Here is a 24,678-nt window from a genome sequence, read left to right as displayed (position 1 = left end):
TCTAGCCCTTGCGTTTGCTTAGACTCATACATATATCTACTGCCGATATATGTACAGGGCACCCGGGAAATCTACAGATGAGGAATGCATCCTACACCGCCAATGCAAGCTATGTGGCAATGGTCCGCGATGTAAGAGCTCAATAACTACAGAAGATATTGCAAACTGAGCAAATCATACATTCATTTTGATAAAACCCAAAAGAGCACCTTTAACTAATAATGCTCTGTTAATACAGCTTATGAATTTTACCCCATGTATCCCCAGCTCTTCCACCAAGACAACCCAAACAGATCACAACAAGCAGCCTCGTGACTTTACCAATATAAGACTGCAGTGGATTAAAAGGGCGAGTAATGGTTAGGTTTTCTGTTTTTAACATTTCCTGCTCCAATGTAACTTTCCTAAAATCCCAGACACCCACTTTAAAGGCCAGCTATAAAATTAGTCATAAAGGGGATGTGGTGGAAACTCAGGAGTACCACAGTCCTATTACTCCACAATGTCACTAACCAGTACAGAATTTTTTGTTAAACAAGGGAAAAAGCTATAAAAATGTATAGTGAATGTTTACACTACACAGCATTGGGGAGAATCAATTTTTTCCTCCCTGCTGTAAGTTATGCGGAATACAATCCCATGGTAGGAAAACATGACTGCATGGTACAATTCTTCATCTGAGTTGTAATATCCTTGATTATACTCCATGGAAAGATATCCAACACTTCACGGGTTAAAACTGGGGATGTTCCAATGGGGTTAGATAATACAGACACTAAGAGCTAATTAAAGGAGTTGTCTACTACTAGGACAGCCCCTTCTGGATCTGAGCGTTTGGTGCCGATGAAATAAAAAACACACTCACCTCCCGTGCTGTTCCAGTGGTGTCAGTACTTGCGTTCCTGGGGCTCAAGTGAGGTTGTTATGACACATCAGACCTTCACACAATCACCGCTAGCGTCACTGTCCCAGCCTTAGGATGTATTGAACATCAACAGGACGCCAGAGCTGCGGCTGCTCTCCGACTTCCTCTTGATGTTTAATTTATCTGAAGGCTGGGACAGTGACGCCAGCGGTGATTGTGTGAAGGGCTGATGTGTTGTAACAACCTCACGAGAACCCAGGGAATGCGAGTACCGACACCGCTGGAATGACGCCGGCAGAGGAGGCGAGTATAGGTACGTTATCGCCGCCAAACACTCAAATCGAGAAGAACTTGTCTTAGTGGTTGACAACACCTTTAAGCAGGCCACACAATGAAATTCTACAGACATGTGCTGGTGGCTTTGCTATTTCATTTTTGCACACCATGCAATAATTAGGTCCAAATTTGGAAGAAACCTCAATAATTTGCTAGCACTGAATGAACACAAAATAGAAAGGAGCTTTGACTTACAACTTAAACTTGACTTCATTTTTTTTTTTTTTTACCAAAAACACATTTAGTATGGGGTTCACGACCCACAAAGTGCCAGAGGATTGTGATTGCCACTTGTAGAAAACTCCAAGGATTCAGCAGCCCACACACGATAAGGCATCAGTGCTCCTCGTCAGTGACTAGGGGTTCCTAATAATTATTTAGCAGTCAAATTTATTGAAAGAGGGAAAGGAGCAGTTTTAAACAAAAACCAGCACACCGATTTCCAGAGCACTTTCTTTCCCTTCCTGGTGGTAAGGACGTCAAAAAGTTCAAACAAGGCAATGATGGTCTTTACTCCTTTTAACTTCAAAGGAAGAGAGAGAGAAAAAAAAAACATCTAAAACACAGAATACAATTAAAAAGTTGTAGGGGAAGGGGGTATGAGGACACGCTGGTTAGTAGAGGGTTTCGGCGTTGCTGTTTCTGGGCCTCTTAATTTTCTCAATGTTTTTTAGGATCATATCGTGCAACGTCACCTAAAAAGAATAAGAAAAAATAATAAATGATTGAATAACACAAAGATAATGCATATTATTTCCCAGAGGAGAACTGAACGGCCTGTAAGTCTCTTTACCCTGGCAAGTCACTCTCCACAAGGAGAGACATCACCCATTAGAAAGAATTCATAAAAGAACACCGTAATACTGCCATACTGTGACATTTTTTTTTTATTTTTTTTTTTAAGACATACACAGTTGAAACCAGAAGTTTACATACACTATATAAAAAGACATGTGCATGTTTCTCTCAATATCTGACATGAAATCAGAATAAACCTTTCCCGTTTTATGTCAATTAGGATTAACAATGATTAGTATTTGCCAAATGACGAGAGAGAGAGAGAGAGAGAGAGAGAGAGAGAGAGAGGGGGAGGGAGAGAGAATGATTTAAGACATTTTTGATTTAAGACATTTTTATTACTTGCTGCAAGGTCAAAAGTCTACATACACTGAGATGACTATGCCTTTAAACAATTGCGGACTGCCCATATGATGATGTCATGTGCATCTGATAGATGTTGCCAAAAAGCTGAGTTAGAGACACCTGATGTATTTTAACCCCTTCCCGACATTTGACGTACTATCCCGTCGAGGTGGGGTGGGCCCGTATGACCGCCGACGGGATAGTACGTCATAGCCGATCGGCCGCGCTCACGGGGGGAGCGCGGCCGATCGCGGCCGGGTGTCGGCTGCATATCGCAGCTGACATCCGGCACTATGTGCCAGGAGCGGTCACGGACCGCCCCCGGCACATTAACCCCCGGCACACCGCGATCAAACATGATCGCGATGTGCCGGCGATGCAGGGAAGCATCGCGCAGGGAGAGGGCTCCCTGCGGGCTTCCCTGAGCCCCCCGCAGCAACGCGATGTGATCGCGTTGCTGCGAGGGTCTTACCTCCCTCCCTGCCTACTCCAGACCCGGATCCAAGATGGCCGCGGATCCGGGTCCTGCAGGGAGGGAGGTGGCTTCACAGACGCCTGCTCAGAGCAGGCACTGTGAAGCAGCCTGCACTTCTCGCAGATCGGTGATCTGTCAGAGTGCTATGCAAACTGACAGATCACCGATCTGTATTGTCCCCCCCTGGGGCAAAGTAAAAAAGTAAAAAAAAAAATTTCCAAATGTGTAAAAAAAAATAAAAAAAAATATTCCAAAATAATGAAAAAAAAATAAAAATATTATTCCCATAAATACATTTCTTTATCTAAATTAAAAAAAAAAAACAATAAAAGTACACATATTTAGTATCGCCACGTCCGTAACGACCCAACCTATAAAACTGCCACACTACTTAACCCCTTCAGTAAACACCGTAAGAAAAAAAAAAAAAAACGAGGCAAAAAACAACGCTTTATTACCATACCGCCGAACAAAAAGTGGAATAACACGCGATCAAAAAGACTGATATAAATATCCATGGTACCGCTGAAAACGTCATCTTGTCCCGCAAAAAACAAGCCGCCATACAGCATCATCAGCAAAAAAATAAAAAAGTTATAGTCCTGAGAATAAAGCGATACCAAAATAATTATTTTTTCTATAAAATAGTTTTTATCGTATAAAAGCGCCAAAACATAAAAAAATGATATAAATGAGATATCGCTGTAATCGTACTGACCCGACGAATAAAACTGCTTTATCAATTTTACCAAACCCGGAACGGTATAAACGCCTCTCCCAAAAGAAATTCATGAATAGCTGGTTTTTGGTCATTCTGCCTCACAAAAATCGGAATAAAAAGCGATCAAAAACGGTCACGTGTCCGAAAATGTTACCAATAAAAACGTCAACTCGTCCCGCAAAAAACAAGACCTCACATGACTCTGTGGAGCAAATGTGGAAAAATTATAGGTCTCAAAATGTGGAGACGCAAAAACTTTTTTGCTATAAAAAGCGTCGCTGGTTTCACACTTCCGTTTTTGTCTGCAGCGTTTTTTTGCACAAAAAAACGCATGCGTTTTTTCCCTATATTTAACATTGAAAACGCATGCGGTTTTTTTGTACGCGTTTGGTCGCGTTTTCAAACGCATGCGGTTTTTTTCTGCATGCGTTCATTTTCAGAAATACAACCTGCAGTATTTTCTTGCGTTTTTAAGCACATGCGTTTGTTTGCGTTAAAAACGCATGCATTTTTATCGAAAAAAACAGAAAACACACTGAAAAGCCACCCACCACCATCAAGGTGATAAAGGGATCCAAACCCTAACCCTAACTCTACCCCTAACCTCACCCCTAACCGTTTAATGAACATTTTCTGACAGTCATAGTGCCACGTATTTCAGTGCCACGTATTTCAGTGCCACGTATTTCAGTGCCACGTATTTCAGTGCCACGTATTTCAGTGCCACGTATCACGTATTTCAGTGGCACGTGTTTCAGTGCCACGTATTTCAGTGCCACGTATCACGTATTTCAGTGCCACATATTTTAGTACCACGTATTTCAGTTGCACGTATTTCAGTGCCACGTATTTCAGTGCCACGTATTTCAGTGCCACGTATTTCAGTGCCACGTATCACGTATTTCAGTGCCACGTGTTTCAGTGCCACGTATTTAAGTGCCACGTATCACATATTTCAGTGCCACGTATTTCAGTGCCACGTATTTCAGTGCCACGTGTTTCAGTGCCACGTATTTAAGTGCCACGTATCACGTATTTCAGTGCCACGTATTTCAGTGCCACGTATTTCAGTGCCACGTATTTCAGTGCCACGTATTTCAGTGCCACGTATTTCAGTGCCACGTATTTCAGTCACGTTTAGGGTTAGGGTTAGGGCTAGGGTTGGAGGTAAAGTTAGGGTTGGGGCTAAAGTTAGGGTTGGGGCTAAAGTTAGGGTTAGGGTTTGGATTACATTTACGTTTGGATTAGGGTTGGGATTAGAATTATGGGTGTGGTTAGGGTTACCGTTGGGATTAGGGTTAGGGGTGTGTTTGGGTTAGGGTTTCAGGTAGAATTGGGGGGTTTCCACTGTCCAGGCACATCAGGGGCTCTCCAAGCGCGACATGGCGTCCAATCTCAATTCCAGCCAATTCTGCGTTGAAAAAGTAAAACAGTGCTCCTTCCCTTCCGAGCTCTCCCGTGCGCCCAAAAAGGGGTTTACCCCAACATATGTGTTATCAGCGTACTCGGGACAAATTGAACAACAACTTCTGGGGTCCAAGTTCTCTTGTTATCCTTAGGAAAATAAAAATTTGGGGGGCTAAAAATCATTTTTGTGGGAAAAAAAAGATGTTTTATTTTCACGGCTCTGCATTATAAACTGTAGTGAAACACTTGGGGGTTCAAAGTTCTCACAACACATCTAGATAAGTTCCTTGGGAGGTCTAGTTTCCAATATGGGGTCACTTGTGGGGGGTTTGTACTGTTTGGGTACATCAGGGGCTCTGCAAATGCAACGTGACGCCTGCAGACCAATCCATTTAAGGCTGCATTCCAAATGGCGCTCCTTCCCTTCCGAGCTCTGTCATGCGCCCAAACAGTGGTTCCCCCCGACATATGGGGTATCAGCGTACTCAGGACAAATTGGACAACAACTTTTGGGGTCTAATTTATCCTGTTACCCTTGTGAAAATACAAAACTGGGGGCTAAAAAATCATTTTTGTGAAAAAAAAAAAAGAATTTTTATTTTCACGGCTTTGCGCTATAAACTTTAGTGAAACACTTGGGGGTTCAAAGTTCTCAAAACACATCTAGATAAGTTCCTTGGGAGGTCTAGTTTCCAATATGGGGTCACTTGTGGGGGGTTTGTACTGTTTGGGTACATCAGGGGCTCTGCAAATGCAACGTGACGGCTGCTGACCAATCCATTTAAGTCTGCATTCCAAATGGCGCTCCTTCCCTTCCGAGCTCTGTCATGCGCCCAAACAGTGGTTCCCCCCCACATATGGGGTATCAGCGTACTCAGGACAAATTGGAAAACAAATTTTGGGGTCCAATTTATTCTGTTACCCTTGTAAAAATACAAAGCTGGGGGCTAAAAAATCATTTTTGAGAAAAAAAAAAAAAATTATTTTCACTGCTCTGCGTTATAATCTGTAGTGAAACACTTGGGGGTTCAAAGCTCTCAAAACACATCTAGATAAGTTCCTTAGGGGGTCTACTTTCCAAAATGGTGTCACTTGTAGGGAGTTTCAATGTTTAGGCACATCAGGGGCTCTCCAAACGCAACATGGCGTCCCATCTCAATTCCAGTCAATTTTGCATTGAAAAGTCAAATGGCGCTCCTTCCCTTCCAAGCTCTGCCATGCGCCCAAACAATGGTTTACACCCACATATGGGGTATCAGCGTACTCAGGACAAATTGCACAACATTTTTTGGGGTCCAATTTCTTCTCTTACCCTTGGGAAAATAAAAAATTGGGGGCGAAAAGATCATTTTTGTGAAAAAATATGATTTTTTATTTTTACGGCTCTGCATTATAAACTTCTGTGAAGCACTTGGTGGGTCAAAGTGCTCACCACACATCTAGATAAGTTCCTTAGGGGGTCTACTTTCCAAAATGGTGTCACTTGTAGGGAGTTTCAATGTTTAGGCACATCAGGGGCTCTCCAAACGCAACATGGCGTCCCATCTCAATTCCAGTCAATTTTGCATTGAAAAGTCAAATGGCGCTCCTTCCCTTCCAAGCTCTGCCATGCGCCTAAACAATGGTTTACACCCACATATGGGGTATCATCGTACTCAGGACAAATTGTACAACAACTTTGGGGGTCCATTTTCTCCTGTTACCCTTGGTAAAATAAAACAAATTGGAGCTGAAATAAATTTTGTGTGAAAAAAAGTTAAATGTTCATTTTTATTTAAACATTCCAAAAATTCCTGTGAAACACCTGAAGGGTTAATAAACTTCTTGAATGTGGTTTTGAGCACCTTGAGGGGTGCAGTTTTTAGAATGGTGTCACACTTGAGTATTTTCTATCATATAGACCCCTCAAAATGACTTCAAATGAGATGTGGTCCCTAAAAAAAAATGGTGTTGTAAAAATGAGAAATTGCTGGTCAACTTTTAACCCTTATAACTCCGTCACAAAAAAAAATTTTGGTTCCAAAATTGTACTGATGTAAAGTAGACATGTGGGAAATGTTACTTATTAAGTATTTTGCGTGACATATGTCTGTAATTTAAGGGCACAAAAATTCAAAGTTGGAAAATTGCAAAATTTTCAAAATTTTCGCCAAATTTCCATTTTTTTCACAAATAAACGCAAGTTATATCGAATAAATTTTACCTTTAACATGAAGTACAATATGTCACGAGAAAACAATGTCAGAATCGCCAAGATCCGTCAAAGCGTTCCAGAGTTATAGCCTCATAAAGGGACAGTGGTCAGAATTGTAAAAATTGGCCCGGTCATTAACGTGCAAACCACCCTTGGGGGTGAAGGGGTTAATGCACACCTGAAACACACTGTTTCTTTGTGTAGCATCATGGGAAAGTCTCAATAAATCAGCCAAAATATCAGGAAGAGAATTGTGGACTTGCAGAAGTCTGGCTCATCCTTGGGTACAATTTCAAAATACGCAAGTACAAACAAGATGGGAATATCCAGCCATCATACCGCTCAGGAAGAAGATGGGTTCTGTGTCCCAGAGATGAACGTGCTTTGGTCTGACATATGCATATCAATCCAAGGACAAAAACAAAAGACCTTGTGAAAATGATGACGGAAACCGGAAAGATTGCATCAATATCCACAGTGAAACAAGTGCTGTATGAAAATGGGCTGAAAGGCTACTCTGCCAGGTAGTAGCCATTACTTAAAATGAAACAAAAAAAAAAAAAAAAAAAGCCAGATTAATGTTTGCAAATGCACACAGGAACAAAGACCTTAATTTTTGGAAACATGTCCTGTGGTCTGATGAAACTAAAATTAAACTTTTTGGGTTTAATGACCATCTTTATGTTTGGAGGAAAAAGGGAAGCCTAAGAACACCATCCTAACTGTGAAACATGGGGGTGGCAGCATCAAGTTATGGGGTTGTTTTGCTACAGGAGGGACTGGTGCACTTCACAAAATATATTGCATCATGAGAAAAGAAGATTATGTGGCAATACTGAAGCAACATCCCAAGACATCAGACAGGAAGTTAAAGCTTGGGCGAGAATGGGTCTTCCGCTTGGACAATGACCAGAAGCATACTACCAAAATAGTGACAAAGTGGCTTAAGGATAACAATTGTCAATGTTTTGGAGTGGCCATCGCAAAGCCCTGATCTCAATCCTATTGAAAATTTATGGGCAAAGCTGAAAAGGCAGGTGCGAGCAAGGCGACCTACAAACCTGGATCGGTTACACCAGTTTTGTCTGGAGGAATGACTCCAAATTGCAACCAACTATTGTGAGAAGCTTGTGGGAGGATATCCCAAATGGTTGACCCAAGTCATTCAGTTTAAGGGCAATGACTTTGCAGTACGTAATAAAAATGCCTTAAAAACATTCTCATTCTGGCATTTGGGAAATATTATGGAAATCCTAACTGACCTAAAATTGAAAAGGTTTATTCTGATTTTTTGTCAGATATTGAGAAAAACATGCATATGTGTCTTTTTATATAGTGTATGTAAACTTCTGGTTTCAACTGTACATGCAAATTTTTTTTTTTTTTACACACATTCCTGGGCTGCCATAGCTAAGTTTGAGAACACTATGTGCAATAGTCATTCTTTGACAGTAGAATTTACAGAACGGAGCCTGATATGCATCCAGTTTTAACTGCCCACTGGTCCCCTCTTTCGCAGGGTGCAGATGGGTTGTAATAGTATTGAGATGGAGATATACAGGTGCATATCACAAAATCTGAATATCTAGAAGTTAATTTCAGTTCTTCAATACAAAAAAGTGAAAGTCCTATATTATATAGACTCATTACAAACTGAGTGATATATTTCAAGTGTTCATTTCTGTTAATGTTGATGATTATGGCTTACAGCCAATGAAAACCCAAAAGTCATTATCTCAGTAAATTAGAATACTTTATAACACCAGCTTGAAAAAATGATTTTAAAATCTGAAATGTTGGTCTCCTGAAATGTATGTTCAGTAAATGTACTCAATACTTGTTTGGGGCTCCTTTGGCATCAATTACTGAATCAATGCGGCGTGGCATGGAGGCGATCAGCCTGTGGCACTGCTGGGGTGTTATGGAAGACCAGATTGCTTTGATAGTAGCCTTCAGCTCATCTGAATTGTGGGGTCTGGTGTGTCATCTTCCTCTTGACAATAGATTCTCTATGGGGTTAAGGTCAGGCGAGTTTGCTGGCCAATCAAGCACAATGATACTGTTTTTAAACCAGGTATTGGAACTTTTGGCAGTGTGGACAAGTCACACTTGTCCTGATGAATGAAGTCCTGATGAATGAAATTTGCATCTCCAAAAAGCTTGTCGGCAGAGGGAAGCATGAAGTGCTCTAATATTTCCTGGTAGACAGCTGTGCTGACTTTGGTCTTGATAAAACACAGTGGACCTACACCAGCAGATGACATGGCTCCCCAAACAATCACTGATTATGGAAACTTCACACTAGACCTCAAGCAGCTTGGATTATCTGTCTCTCCACTCTTCCTCCAGACTCTGGGCCTTGATTTCCAAGGTCTAGTGTCATTAGAAAATTGCATTTTGCTTAGATGAGGTTTTTACCGTAAAGTGTGTGTTGTTTTTTATTCACATTGGCCACCAAGCCTTTTATTAGACTCCTACTTGTTCTGCACAGACCCCGTTTAGCAGGCTCATCATCACAGACATGAATACAATGAAAGGTGACGTTTCAATGTACAATAGGTAGCAGAGGATCCAGTATGCACAATGCATGATGTCACAGTTCACCTCCTCCCCCTCCCTTCGCAGTAATAGTTGCTCAGGGCAGAGTAAGCCCAGAAGAGGCTTGTGTATAACTCAATGAGGCAGACCCACTGCACTGTTGCTTCCGCCCATGTGGATGCTGAGGAGAACAGAAAACATGAGCCTAAGATCAGGCCTAATGGAGGGTATAAAAATAGCAAGGTTTCAGATTTTTGTTTCACATATACAGCAAGCAAAATGGAAAGTTAAAGAAATAAAAATAAAATATGGCATGTAACAGAAAAACCTGATTTAATCTTTGTTAAGGACACTTTCCCTTTAATAGGACATGTGCAGGACACCTGCCATGTGGGCAAGCACCCGATGGGCACACATTACCAGCCGATGCACAAGTGAGAAGAGCTGCATGACCCCTCTAACCTAAGTATGCACAGCCAAACCCCAGTATTCACAAGGATGGAGGAACTGTACTTACATATTGGTTCCTCAGCTCGGATATAATTAGCCGCAAACTAATGTATTCCTTTTCATCTATTTCTGTCACTGTACGCCGATAGTCTTCCTGGAGAAAAAAAAAAAAACAAGGCAAAAAGGAAACATACATTATGTTATGGAGTGATAGCACAGGACTTGAGCACTTGCAAGACGACTGTGTGTAACAAGGGGCACGTGTACGGTACTACTTACCACATGAGGATACTTTGCTATTTTAGAAACCAACTTTGCCCGGGTAATGTAGTATCTGAAAACATGAGCACATGAAAACGCTTATAAGTATTGTCCCATCATGGAGAGAGGAGGTTGTGTCCCCAGGATTAGCTAGCGCTGAGCAGTACCTCTGGAGAACACTAGGAGAATGGCCCTCACCTGGAGATCTGATCTAAGTAAGATGCCGCTTCACTCTCCACTGTCCGCAACTCTGCTACAGTCTCTTCCTAAATGGAGGAAACAAAGGAAATGCAAGCGTCATGAAACGCGACAGCAGGAAACGAGGCAGGGGGCCATGGACGTACACATACTAGGTCTGGCAGGAGGGTCCTGCTTGCTTCCAGAGACCATATAAATAGATATGACAAGAGTCATTCTAACACCTCTGTAGTATGAGGAACAGCTACCTACTAATGTCTTTAGCCAGTGTTAATCCTGGGTTCAGAGGTCCCGCATGCAGTGCTGCTGTAGTATTAACCCTTTCAAGTAAACAACAAAAAGCCCCCCAAAAGGTGTCATCCGAGACTAGAGGATACCTAACACACATGCAGAAAACATGAGGCTACAGCAGACCCTTCAGGGGCAATACCTGAAGCATTTAGCACTTATGGCAATGGATCCGGACAAGTTCATTTTAACTCACTAGTGAACAAACAACTTTTCAACTATGACTAGTGTCACTGTGTGCTAATCACTCTGGAATGTTTTAATATATTCCAGTGATATTGAGATTATATTTTATGATCATGGTAAGGTTAGGTTGATATTTTTGTAAATAAGCGCAAAGCATAAGAAATTTGACACGTTTCTAAAAAGTAGACATTTGCAAACTTTGAAAAATTATCCCTTTAATCCAGATAGTCATACCACTCAATATTATTAACAAAACATTTTTACCACCTAAATGTCGCTAACTTCTAACCAGGCCGCTATAGCCAGGGGACCTTGAGGCTGTTATCTGGCCGTGAATTGCCATGACAACCATCAGTACCAAACAATAATGATCTTAGGATGCTGATGGGGGTTAAACAGGGAGCCCCCTACACGAACCCTTTTAGATGCTGCTGTCAATAGCGACTACGGCACTTGACTTAAAGGGACTCTGTCACCTGAATTTGGAGGGAACAATCTTCAGCCATAGGGGCGGGGTTTTCGGGTGTTTGATTCACCCTTTCCTTACCCGCTGGCTGCAATATTGGATTGAAGTTCATTCTCTGTCCTCCGTAGTACATGCCTGCACAAGGCAATCTTGCCTTACGCAGGCATGTACAGTACTATGGAGGACAGAGAATGAACTTCAATCCAATATTGCAGCCAGCTTGCAGCCAGCGGGTAAGGAAAGGGTGAATCAAACACCTGAAAACCCCGCCCCTATGGCTGAAGATTGTTCCCTCCAAATTCAGGTGACAGAGTCCCTTTAAAGGCCATGGTCAATGCTAACACCTATCATGACTGATGCAGTGTGATCGTGTACAGCTGACCGCTGCTGCATGGTCACCCTCGGCGGATGCCATTCTCTTATACTTCGGTCAGTTTTAAGTTATTGGTGGCCACTAAGAGGGTTCAGATTCTAAGCCAGTCAGCTATGATTATATTCAAAGCGATATTCCAAGATGATCAACTATTTGAGGCTAAAAAAGGTGCTTTTGGCGCCCTTCCTTTCAAAATGTTTTTCTTATGCCAAATTAGAGTACATCAACAAGTTTGTTTTTTCACCAGACAAACTTCTTAATGTTGATCAGTTGGGATCCGACAGCTGGGACCGGCACTGATCAGCAGAACAAGGAACTAATCTTCTTTAGAAAGTAGCGGCAGAGCGTATCCTCACCTACTGCACTCAGCAGCCCCATAGAGAACGAATGGAGAGGTTGTTGTGCGTCCAACCTGCCGCACCATTTTGTAAGTGGCAGTGAGACACTCAATTGTGAGCAAGTTATCGTCCATCCTGCAGACAGGTTATAACTAGGGATGAGCGAATAGCTTCAGATAACTCCTCATCCGAATAGCTGCATCAGGAACCCGGCTTCCTGGAGCGCTCCTGATAATCAGGTGGTTGGCTCCGCAGCTGCATGTGTCACGGCTGTGTGACGGTCACATGCATGGAGAGCCTGTGTTTTGTGACTGTCACACAGCCGCGACACATGCAGCTGCGGAGCCAACCATCTGATTATCAGGAGCGCTCCAGGAAGCACTATAGCTATTCGGATAACGAGGGAGCCGAAGTTATTCACTCATCTCTAGTGATAACTTGTTTCCTGTGGACAACCAGTTTAAGGTGGGGGTCACCAGCAAGGCACCAATATACATCCAGGACAATTTACAAGTGGCTCAACAGCTTTATTCTTTAGTTATGGTCAAACAAAGCACTACAATAAGGGCATCATATGTATTGTTGCTCTATAATCAAAGCAGCTGTACCACTAGCTTCATTTATAAAAGTATCCTGACCGACTTCCCTTTAACAACCTTTTTTTCTGCAGTCAATTTTTACAGTTAGACACAAGACTGGGAGAAGAGAGAGACATAACTTTGCTTCCGGGACAAAGAAAATACCTATATTTCTCAGTTAAATGATAAAGGTACTTACAAAAAAATAAATAGTAAAAAAAAACAAAAAAAAACAAACAAACATTTACAAAACACAATATAATAAGACAATCGAGTATCACCTGTATTGACACTCCAAAATTGTTTCCATCTTCTATCCTCGGAATTAACAGTTGAACCCACATTTTTACCTAATTGAAAAAGAGGAAGCATTAGGAACTGGCCCCCCCAAAAATAGAAAAACAGATGTACTGCTAATAACCTGCACCTCAGACATATCAAAAGCGAGTTGATGAGAACGACAATATAGAAAACACTCACCGTGTTGCATTTCTCTATGAGTAACCTTATCTCGGGTTTTACTCTTTCAATGATCTCAACAAGGGGGGCATTACTCTTCAGCATCCCATTGGGCATCACAAATACTTTGGTACCTACAGAAGGAAAACCATATTTCCAAAATGTAATTTACTATAAACCAATTATTCACTAATCACAGTTAGAAGTCACCACTCCTGCCATGACGGAGAAAACATTGGAGCATTCTGTGCATTTCTAGGCCATTGATAGACTCACCATGTAATATTTCCACTTATGCAGCTTGTCAGTCATATCGACTTCCCTCTACAACAGCTAATGACTGGAGATTTCAAAAGTGGGACCCTCTGTCAACCATTTACCATTGCATGGGGCCGCTAAACATTAGAGACCATGATTCTGGTGCTGAAGTACTTGTATTCACGAGCTGTCGTTCCTTCGCCAACCAAACGCTAATTCACAGCTTCTCTATCCTGTGAGCAAAGCTGTCCATTTGTGGCGCCAAGGCTCATGAATATCATGGGTTACTGAGCTGGCACACATAATGGAGAGCTCCCCTCAGCTCCTCCTGCACAGTAATAGCTAACTAACGAATTCATGAAAACTGCGGCCAAAAAAATAAACAAAGCAAGGATTTACTGCAAAACAATTCTGGAGAACCAAGAAATTCTTTAACCCCTTCATGACCCAGCCTATTTTGGCCTTAATGACCTTGCCGTTTTTTGCAATTCTGACCAGTGTCCCTTTATGAGGTAATAACTCGGGAACGCTTCAACGGATCCTAGCGATTCTGAGACTGTGTTTTCGTGACATATTGGGCTTCATGTTAGTGGTAAATTTAGGTCGATAATTTCTGCGTTTATTTGTGAAAAAAATGGAAACTTGGCGAAAATTTTGAAAATTTCGCAATTTTCACATTTTGAATTTTTATTCTGTTAAACCAGAGAGTTATGTGACACAAAATAGTTAATAAATAACATTTCCCACATGTCTACTTTACATCAGCACAATTTTGGAAACAACATTTTTTTTTGCTAGGAAGTTATAAGGGTTAAAATTTGACCAGTGATTTCTCATTTTTACAACAAAATTTACAAAACCATTTTTTTTAGGGACAACCTCACATTTGAAGTCAATTTGAGGGTTCTATATGGCTGAAAATACCCAAAATTGACACCATTCTAAAAACTGCACCCCTCAAGGTGCTCAAAACCACATTCAAGAAGTTTATTAACCCTTCAGGTGTTTCACAGCAGCAGAAGCAACATGGAAGGAAAAAATGAACATTTAACTTTTTAGTCACAAAAATGATCTTTTAGCAACAATTTTTTTATTTTCCCAAGGGTAAAAGGAGAAACTGGACCACGAAAGTTGTTGTCCAATTTGTTCTGAGTACGCTGATACCTCATATGTGGGGGTAAACCACTGTTTGGGCGCACGGCAGAACTCGGAAGGGAAGGAGCGCCATTTGACTTTTTGAATGAAAAATTGGCTCCAATCTTTAGCGGACACCATGTCGCGTTTGGAGAGCCCCCGTGTGCCTAAACATTGGAGCTCCCCCACAAGTGACCCCATTTTGGAAACTAGACGCCCCAAGGAACTTATCTAGATGCATAGTGAGCACTTTAAACCCTCAGGTGCTTCACAAATTGATCCGTAAAAATGAAAAAGTACTTTTTTTTCACAAAAAAATTCTTTTAGCCTCAATTTTTTAATTTTCACATGGGCGACAGGATAAAATGGATCCTAAAATTTGTTGGGCAATTTCTCCTGAGTACGCCGATACCTCATATGTGGGCGTAAACCACTGTTTGGGCGCATGGCAAGGCTCGGAAGGGAAGGTGCGCCATTTGACTTTTTGAATGGAAAAGTAGCTCCAATCGTTAGCGGACACCATGTCGCGTTTGGAGAGCCCCTGTGTGCCTAAACATTGGAGCTCCCCCACAAGTGACCCCATTTTGGAAACTAGACCCCCCAAGGAACTTATCTAGATGCATAGTAAGCACTTTAAACCAACAAGTGCTTCACAGAAGTTTATAACGCAGAGCCGTGAAAATAAAAAATAATTTTTCTTTCCTCAAAAATGATTTTTAGCCCAGAATTTTTTATTTTCCCAAGGGTAACAGGAGAAATTGGACCCCAAATGTTGTTGTCCAGTTTGTCCTGAGTACGATGATACCCCATATGTGGGGGTAAACCACTGTTTGGGTGCACGGCAGGGCTTGGTAGGGAAGGCACGCCATTTGTCTTTTTGAATGGAAAATTAGCTCCAATCATTAGCGGACACCATGTCGCGTTTGGAGAGCCCCTGTGTGCCTAAACATTGGAGCTTCCCCATAAGTGACCCCATTTTGGAAACTAGACCTCCCAAGGAACTAATCTATATGTGTGGTGAGCACTTTGAACCCCCAAGTGCTTCACAGAAGTTTATAACGCAGAGCCATGAAAATAAAAAATAATTTTTCTTTTCTCAAAAAATTTTTTTTAGCCCTGAATTTTTTATTTTCCCAAGGGTAACAGGGGAAATTTGACCCCAATAGTTGTTGTCCAGTTTCTCCTGAGTACGCTGATACCCCATATGTGGGGGTAAACCACTGTTTGGGCACACGTCGGGGTTCGGAAGGGAAGTAGTGACGTTTTGAAATGCAGACTTTGATGGAATGCTCTGCGGGCGTCACGTTGCGTTTGCAGAGCCCCTGATGTGCCTAAACAGTAGAAACCCCCCACAAGTGACCCCATTTTGGAAACTAGACCCCCAAATGAACTTATCTAGATGTGTGGTGAGCACTTTGAACCCCTAAGTGCTTCACAGAAGTTTATAACGCAGAGCCGTGAAAATAATAAATACGTTTTCTTTCCTCAAAAAATTTTTTTTAGCCCTGATTTTTTTATTTTCCCAAGGGTAACAGGAGAAATTTGACCCCAAGAGTTGTTGTCCAGTTTCTCCTGAGTATGCTGATACCCCATATGTGGGGGTAAACCACTGTTTGGGCACATGCCAGGGCTTGGAAGTGAAGTAGTGATGTTTTGAAATGCAGACTTTGATGGAATGCTCTGCGGGCATCACGTTGCGTTTGCAGAGCCCCTGATGTGCCTAAACAGTAGAAACCCCCCACAAGTGACCCCATTTTGGAAACTAAACCCCCAAGGGAACTTATCTAGATGTGTGGTGAGCACTTTGAACCCCCAAGTGCTTCACAGAAGTTTATAACGCAGAGCCGTGAAAATAAAAAATCATTTTTCTTTCCTCAAAAATAATTTTTTAGCCCGCAATTTTTTATTTTCCCAAGGGTTACAGGAGAAATTGGACCCCAAAAGTTGTTGATCAGTTTCTCCTGAGTACGCTGGTACCCCATATGTGGGGGTAAAGCACTGTTTGGGCACACGTCGGGGCTCGGAAGGGAGAGAGCACCATTTTACTTTTTCAACGCAAGATTGGCTGGAATCAATGGTGGCGCCGTGGCGCGTTTGGAGACCCCCTGATGTGCCTAAAAAGTGGAAACCCCTCAATTCTAACTCCAACACTAACCCCAACACACCCCTAACTCTAATCCCAACCCTAACCACAACCGTAACCCCAACACACCCCTAACCCTAGTCTTACCCCTAATTCCAACCCTAAGGCTATGTGCTCACGTTGCGGATTTGTGTGGATTTTTCCGCAGTTTTTGAAAAATCTGCAGGTAAAACGCACTGCGCTTTAGCTGCGGATTTACCGCGGATTTCCAGTGTTTTTTGTGTGGATTTCACTTGCGGATTCCTATTATGGAGCAGGTGTAAAACGCTGCAGAATTGCACAAAGAATTGACATGCTGCGGAAAATACAACGCAGCGTTTCCGCGCTGTATTTTCCGCACCATGGGCACAGCGGATTTGGTTTTCCATAGGTTTACGTGGTACTGTAAACGTGATGGAAAACTGATACGAATCCGCAGTGACCAATCCGCTGCGGATCCGCAGCCAAATCCGCACCGTGTGCACATAGCCTAATTCTAACCCTAATTCCAACCCTAACCCTAATTCTAGCCCTAAGTGCAACCCTAGCCCTAAGTGCAACCCTAGCCCTAAGTGCAACCCTAGCCCTAAGTGCAACCCTAGCCCTAAGTGCAACCCTAAGTGCACCCCTAGCCCTAAGTGCACCCCTAAGTGCAACCCTAGCCCTAAGTGCAACCCTAGCCCTAAGTGCAACCCCAAGTGCAACCCCAAGTGCAACCCCAAGTGCAACCCTAGCCCCAAGTGCAACCCCAAGTGCAACCCCAAGTGCAACCCTAGCCCTAAGTGCAACCCTAGCCCTAAGTGCAACCCCAAGTGCAACCCCAAGTGCAACCCTAGCCCTAAGTGCAACCCTAAGTGCAACCCTAGCCCTAAGTGCAACCCCAAGTGCAACCCCAAGTGCAACCCTAGCCCTAAGTGCAACCCTAAGTGCAACCCTAGCCCTAAGTGCAACCCTAAGTGCAACCCCAAGTGCAACCCCAGCCCTAAGTGCAACCCTAAGTGCAACCCCAAGTGCAACCCTAAGTGCAACCCTAGCCCTAAGTGCAACCCTAAGTGCAACCCTAGCCCTAAGTGCAACCCTAAGTGCAACCCTAAGTGCAACCCCAAGTGCAACCCTAGCCCTAAGTGCAACCCTAAGTGCAACCCTAAGTGCAACCCTAGCCCTAAGTGCAACCCCAAGTGCAACCCCAAGTGCAACCCTAGCCCTAAGTGCAACCCTAGCCCTAAGTGCAACCCTAGCCCTAAGTGCAACCCCAAGTGCAACCCCAAGTGCAACCCCAAGTGCAACCCTAGCCCTAAGTGCAACCCTAAGTGCAACCCCAAGTGCAACCCCAAGTGCAACCCTAAGTGCAACCCTAAGTGCAACCCTAAGTGCAACCCTAAGTGCAACCCTAGCCCCAAGTGCAACCCTAAGTGCAACCCTAGCCCTAAGTGCAACCCCAAGTGCAACCCTAGCCCTAAGTGCAACCCTAAGTGCAACCCTAGCCCTAAGTGCAACCCCAAGTGCAACCCCAAGTGCAACCCTAGCCCTAAGTGCAACCCCAAGTGCAACCCCAAGTGCAACCCTAGCCCTAAGTGCAACCCTAAGTGCAACCCTAGCCCTAAGTGCAACCCCAAGTGCAACCCCAAGTGCAACCCTAGCCCTAAGTGCAACCCTAAGTGCAACCCTAAGTGCAACCCCAAGTGCAACCCTAGCCCTAAGTGCAACCCTAAGTGCAACCCTAAGTGCAACCCCAAGTGCAACCCCAAGTGCAACCCCAAGTGCAACCCTAGCCCTAAGTGCAACCCTAAGTGCAACCCTAAGTGCAACCCCAAGTGCAACCCCAAGTGCAACCCCAAGTGCAACCCTAAGTGCAACCCTAGCCCTAAGTGCAACCCTAAGTGCAACCCTAGCCCTAAGTGCAACCCCAAGTGCAACCCCAAGTGCAACCCCAAGTGCAACCCCAAGTGCAACCCTAGCCCTAAGTGCAACCCCAAGTGCAACCCTAAGTGCAACCCTAGCCCTAAGTGCAACCCTAGCCCTAAGTGCAACCCCAAGTGCAACCCCAAGTGCAACCCCAAGTGCAACCCCAAGTGCAACCCTAGCCCTAAGTGCAACCCTAAGTGCAACCCCAAGTGCAACCCCAAGTGCAACCCTAAGTGCAACCCTAGCCCTAAGTGCAACCCTAAGTGCAACCCTAGCCCTAAGTGCAACCCCAAGTGCAACCCCAAGTGCAACCCTAGCCCTAAGTGCAACCCCAAGTGCAACCCTAGCCCTAAGTGCAACCCTAAGTGCAACCCTAAGTGCAACCCTAAGTGCAACCCTACCCCTACCCCTAACCCTACCCCTACCCCTAACCCTACCCCTAACCCTACCCCTAACCCTACCCCTAACCCTACCCCTACCCCTACCCCTAACCCTACCCCTACCCCTAACCCTACCCCTAACCCTACCCCTACCCCTAATGGAAAAACAAAAATAATTATATTTTCTGTATTTTATTATTGTCCCTACCTATGGGGGTGATAGTCTTAGTTACTCACCGGTTAACGGTGTTTTTCGGAGTCCATGACAGCACTACGGAGAGAGGGGATCCGCCCTTCAGGAACAGGAAACCTACAGATACATAAGGGCGGCACCTCTCCCACGCATCAGTTGGTTTACAGAGCACAAGAGGACCACCAAGGTTAATAGCATACATAATAAACAATGATACAAATAACTAACTATTCACTACCCGTGAATTATATAAATAAAGGAAGAGGTGTACACCCAGAACTTAAGAAGACGGGAGGGTATGTACAGGTGCTGTCATGGACTCCGAAAAACACCGTTAACCGGTGAGTAACTAAGACTTTATCGGTCGTCCATGACAGCACTACGGAGAGAATTACAGAGAGTAACTAACTAGGGAGGGACTACAGCTTGCAGCACCCTTACACCAAACGAAAGGTCAGAAGAGGCACCCAAGTTCAATCTATAATGGTTATAGAATGTGTGTGGAGAAGACCAAGTAGCAGCCTTACAAATTTGGTCGATCGACACCTCCAATCTTTCCGCCCACGAAGCCGCCATAGCTCTAGTGGAATGTGCTTTCAGACCTTCAGGCGCCGGCTTGACCTTTGAGATGTATGCCAGCGAGATAGCCTCCCTGATCCATCTAGCTAAAGTAGATTTTGATGCCCTGTGACCCTTCCTACTACCCTGATAGGACACGAATAGGGCGTTATCTATCTTCCAGGGATCAGTTACTGCCAGATATTCCAGGATACATCTTTTTACATCTAAAGTGTGTAGCTTCCTTTCCTTATCGTTAGTAGGATTGGGGAGGAAGGATGGAAGAACTATTTCCTGTGTTCTGTGGAACCTGGACACTACTTTAGGAAGATATGCTGGATCAGGGGATAGTATCACTCTATCATCCCTAAGCTGCATGTAAGGGGGAACCCTGGATAATGCTTGGATGTCGCCTATCCTACGCGCCGATGTTAGGGCCACCAGGAAGGCTACTTTAAGTGATACATTTTTAATAGAGGCTGATGCAATTGGCTCAAATGGGGCCTCTGTCATGGCTGAGAGGACTAGGTTCAGGTCCCATGGCATGACCCTATTCTTCACCATTGGCCTGGACCGTTTTGTCGCTCTGATGAATCTGCTGACCCAGTGATTCTCAGCAATGTTGCAGCCAAAGAGGGCCCCTAAGGCTGATACCTGCACTTTAAGTGTATTTGGGGATAACCCCATATCTAACCCTTTCTGTAAGAATTCTAAAATCTGGTCTATTGGTATTGACTGACCAGCTATTACCCCCGAGTTTTGAAGGAACCTCTTCCAGATCCTAACATAAATCTTTGTGGTGATTATTTTTCTGCTCTTCAGTAGAGTGTTAATGAGGCCCGGAGAGAACCCCCTATCCTTTAACAGCGCCCGCTCAAAATCCACGCCGTCAGATGAAGGCCAACCGCCCGAGGATGGTAGACTGGGCCCTGGGACAGGAGATCCGGGATGTCTGGCAAGACCCATGGGTCGGATATCGACATAGCCCTCAGGCATGGAAACCACGTCCTTCTGGGCCAGAAGGGGGCAATTATTATCACTGTGGCTTTGTCCTTCCTGATTTTCCTCACCACCAGAGGAAGTAGAGACAGGGGAGGAAAGGCGTAGGCTAGCCTGAAGTTCCAGTCTATGAGGAGGGCGTCTACTGACAGAGGATTTTCTCTGGGGTTGAGAGAGCAGAATTGTGCCACTTTCCTGTTTTCTTTTGTGGCAAACAGGTCTATTTCTGGTTGACCCCATCTTTCCACGATGAGGTTGAAGATGGAGTCGTTCAGGGACCACTCCCCCTGCCTCAATGTGTTGCGGCTTAAGAAATCCGCTGTAGTGTTTTCTGCCCCTCTTATGTGAAGAGCCGTCAATGAGAGAAGATGTTGCTCTGCTAGATGGAATAGACGATCTGCTACGCACATTAGGGATTTGGAACGAGTCCCGCCTTGGTGATTTATGTATGCCACGGCGACCCGATTGTCCGAGAATACCCGCACGTGGTGGCCCTGTAGATAGACAAGGAGTGATTTAACTGCCTGTTCCACAGCCGTTAACTCCTTTAGGTTGGAAGACATTTCTATCTGATCCTGATCCCAAAGCCCCTGGATCAATGTATCCCCCATGTGAGCCCCCCATCCAGAAGGGCTAGCGTCCGAGGTGACTATACGAGTTACATTATATTCCCAGGGGACCCCTGTGGACAGGTTCTCTTGGACTAGCCACCATCCGAGGGATATAATAGCGTCTTGGGATAGGGTCATCAGGCTCTCCAGACATCCCCCCAACCTTTTTTGTTGTAACAGCACCTCGCCCTGAAGTATCCTCGTATGATACTGGGCCCATCGGACCGCTGGAATACAGGACGAGAGAGAGCCCAACAGAGACATGGCTCTTCTAAGGGACATGGTGGGGTTTTTAGAGGCATTCAGCACCTGAAGGTGCAGGCGATCAATTTTCTCTTGAGGCAAACGGCATTCCTGAACCTGGGAATCCAGGGTCAGGCCTAAAAATCGCTGCACCGTCATGGGCTGTAAGCGTGATTTTTTGACATTTAGCATCCACCCCAGACGCTCCAGAGCAGACATCACTTTATGTAACTGTTCCAGACAGTGATCCGCCGTTTTACCTACGATAAGGAGATCGTCCAGGTAGGGGATTATTAGAATGTTGGACTCATGCAAGTGAGCCATAACCTCCGCCATAACTTTGGTAAACACTCGAGGGGCGACCGATATACCAAAGGGGAGGGCCCTATACTGGAAGTGTCTGATTACCCCATCCAACCTTACCGCCACCCTCAGGTATCGTTGGTGACCTGCATAAATGGGGATATGGTAATAGGCGTCCTTCAAATCCAATACTACCATAAAGCAGTTTTTAAACAGCAGCTTTATTGCGGTGTTAATAGTTTCCATCTTAAATGATTGGACGGTCAGGAAATTATTAAGAGCCCTAAGGTTAATAATTGTTCTGAAGGAGCCATCAGGTTTACTTATTAGAAATAGAGGAGAGTAGAATCCTCTACCCTGTTCTCCTTCCGGAACCTCTGACAGGACATTCTTACTGAGCAGGTCGTGAACTTCTGCTTCCAGGGCCGCCTGTTCTGCTGGAGAGGACCTGAGTGGGGTAACTCTGAAGAAGTTCTGAGGGATGGAGGAGAACTCTAGCCGCAGACCCGTAGCTATTAACCCCAAAATCCAATCACTACTGGAGATTTTGGACCAGGCCGGGTAGAAGGCAGATAGTCTACCTCCCACCGGGGCGACTAGTCATGGGGTGGTTTTTTGACCTCACGGGATGGCTCCTGACGTCCTCCACCTCCAAACATAAATCCAGTACCTTTCTTCTTTTTCTCATCCCATCTGCTCTGGTCTCTGGCTGGTCTCCTCCGAAAGAATCTTTTCCCTGTGAAGGGACGCCTGTAAGAGGTAGCTGGTAGATTGGGAAACTTTTTCTTCTCGTCTCCAGCTTTCTCCAGCAGTTCGTCTAGGACTGGACCAAACAGGTATTCCCCTTCGCATGGGATAGAGCACAGACGGGATCTGGATTGAAGGTCACCTGGCCAACATTTCAGCCATAGGGCCCTGCGTGCTGCGTTTGATAGTCCGGCCGCCCTAGCCGCCATTCTTGCCGAATCCGCAGATGCGTCCGCGAGAAAGGCAGCGGCATTCTGAATTGTTGGCAGGAATTTCAACATAGAGTCTCTGGAAACACCGCCTTCCAACTTAGACCCTAGCTGATCCAGCCAGACCATCATCGATCTGGCTGCACATGTCGCCGCTACAGCAGGTCTCAGGGCACCCGCCGACATCTCCCATGTCCCTTTAAGGAATGAGTCAGCCTTCTTATCGAGAGGGTCCTTTAGGGAAGCCATGTCGTCGAAGGGGATAGATGATTTTTTAGACGCCTTAGACACCGCTGCGTCCAATTTCGGCGCCTTATCCCATGTATTCACCATGGGGTCCTCAAAGGGATATCTGCGTTTAAAGGCAGGTGGAAAAGAGCCTTTCTTCTCCGGTTTTTTCCATTCCCTTTTGATGAGGTTCTGGACCTTGTCATTGAGCGGAAAAGACCTACGTTTTTTAGGGTCTAGACCGCCAAACATTAGGTCCTGTGTAGAGAGTTCTGGCCTTTCATCAGCCACCCCCATGGTGGATCTAACTGACTTAATAAGTTTGTCCATTTGGTCCAATGGGAAACAGAACCGGTTAGACTCCTCTTCCGAAGAGGACGCTGAGGAGACAGAGGCGTCTGACTCATTCTCCCTACTAGGGCCAGCGGACAACTCCGACTCTGAGGCGCTAGGCTCTCTTCTTCTTTTTGAAGACTCCCCCCGGGACAGGGATTTCAGGGAATCTTTCACCTCCTTCCTGATAATCTCCCTAAGGCTTGATGTGAAATCAGGAGACTCTTCCGCCACCTATGGGAGCGGAGAAAAAGGCTATGTAATTTATCTGGCGCTACCGCTATCAGTGTTCCCATCAATTTATTTCCTACCGTCTGCCGTACACACGACTGACGAAGTCTCTTAGGGTAGGCGTCTGGCAAAGGGCAAGCGCATAGCGCGCACTCCTTGTTTTTTGATTTACCAGCGCTTTTTTCCCCCTACGGAAATAAACATAGGAAAAGACTGCATCAGGGTACATTCACGAAGATCTCTTACCCAGGCAGTAGCGGTAGGTACCGGATTACTGGGGGGTCGGTCCAGATCCTTCTGCTTAGATCTGCGACTGGTCTGGTTACTGCGTCCGCGGGTCTTCAGCTGGGGGTTCGCATGGGACTTCTCCGAGGATCCGTCCTGCTCCTGCTCCAGCAGACCGATGGCAGCTTCCGGCTCATCCATAGCTGCATATGGGCTCACAAGCAGTGCTGCAGCATTCTGTTTGGCTATAAATAGCCCTCCCCCGGATCCGGAATCAGTGCAGGTGTGTGGCCAAATCCACCCCCCCGACTTGCAGGTGACTGCTCCACCCCCCCCTGCACCCAAACGCCTCCCCCCCCGCCCCCGCCGCATGCAGGACAGCGGCGTTTTTAGAAAAAAACCGGCCGGCGTTTGACTTCCGGTTTTGGCCCCGCCCCCTGCGCGTCACTTCCGGTTTCGGGCAGAACGCTCAGAAACGTGCCCGGAAGCTGGGGAACGGTGCCGCCGGACCATCCAGCCGCCCCCCCGCTACGCCACCGCCGCTTCCACGGCCGCAGCCCAGCGGTGACCGCGGCAGAGGCCGGCGTCCGACCCCCAGCTCCGGTCCCGAATCAAAAGGAGCACACAGGACGCCGCGCTGCACCGCACCGACGGGGATCAGAGTGGAGAAGACCGAGGCCCAGGGGGGAGAGCGGACCCCGGGGGGGGGACATACTCACCTGC

At 45.1% G+C, this 24,678-nt stretch overlaps 1 protein-coding gene across 4 annotated transcripts in view; it reads right to left on the bottom strand.

Annotated features, from left to right (window-relative positions):
* Positions 1–1,573: 1,573 nt before the first annotated feature.
* Positions 1,574–24,678, bottom strand: part of PSME3 (proteasome activator subunit 3) — a 41,443-nt gene continuing 18,338 nt past the window's right edge. For all 4 annotated transcript variants that reach the window (XM_077252018.1, XM_077252016.1, XM_077252017.1 and 1 more), the window contains 6 exons: positions 13,298–13,410; positions 13,099–13,167; positions 10,589–10,656; positions 10,409–10,463; positions 10,197–10,283; positions 1,574–1,896 (listed from right to left, as the gene is read on the bottom strand). In XM_077252018.1, the coding sequence (XP_077108133.1) occupies positions 1,816–1,896; positions 10,197–10,283; positions 10,409–10,463; positions 10,589–10,656; positions 13,099–13,167; positions 13,298–13,410 (473 nt within the window). In that variant the 3' untranslated portion in view covers positions 1,574–1,815. The remainder of the gene's footprint in view (positions 1,897–10,196; positions 10,284–10,408; positions 10,464–10,588; positions 10,657–13,098; positions 13,168–13,297; positions 13,411–24,678) is intronic.

The sequence above is a fragment of the Ranitomeya variabilis genome, chromosome 4 (assembly GCF_051348905.1).
Source record: "Ranitomeya variabilis isolate aRanVar5 chromosome 4, aRanVar5.hap1, whole genome shotgun sequence".
In the NCBI taxonomy this organism is placed as follows: Eukaryota; Metazoa; Chordata; class Amphibia; order Anura; family Dendrobatidae; genus Ranitomeya; species Ranitomeya variabilis.
This window is presented reverse-complemented; position numbering and strand designations above follow the sequence as displayed.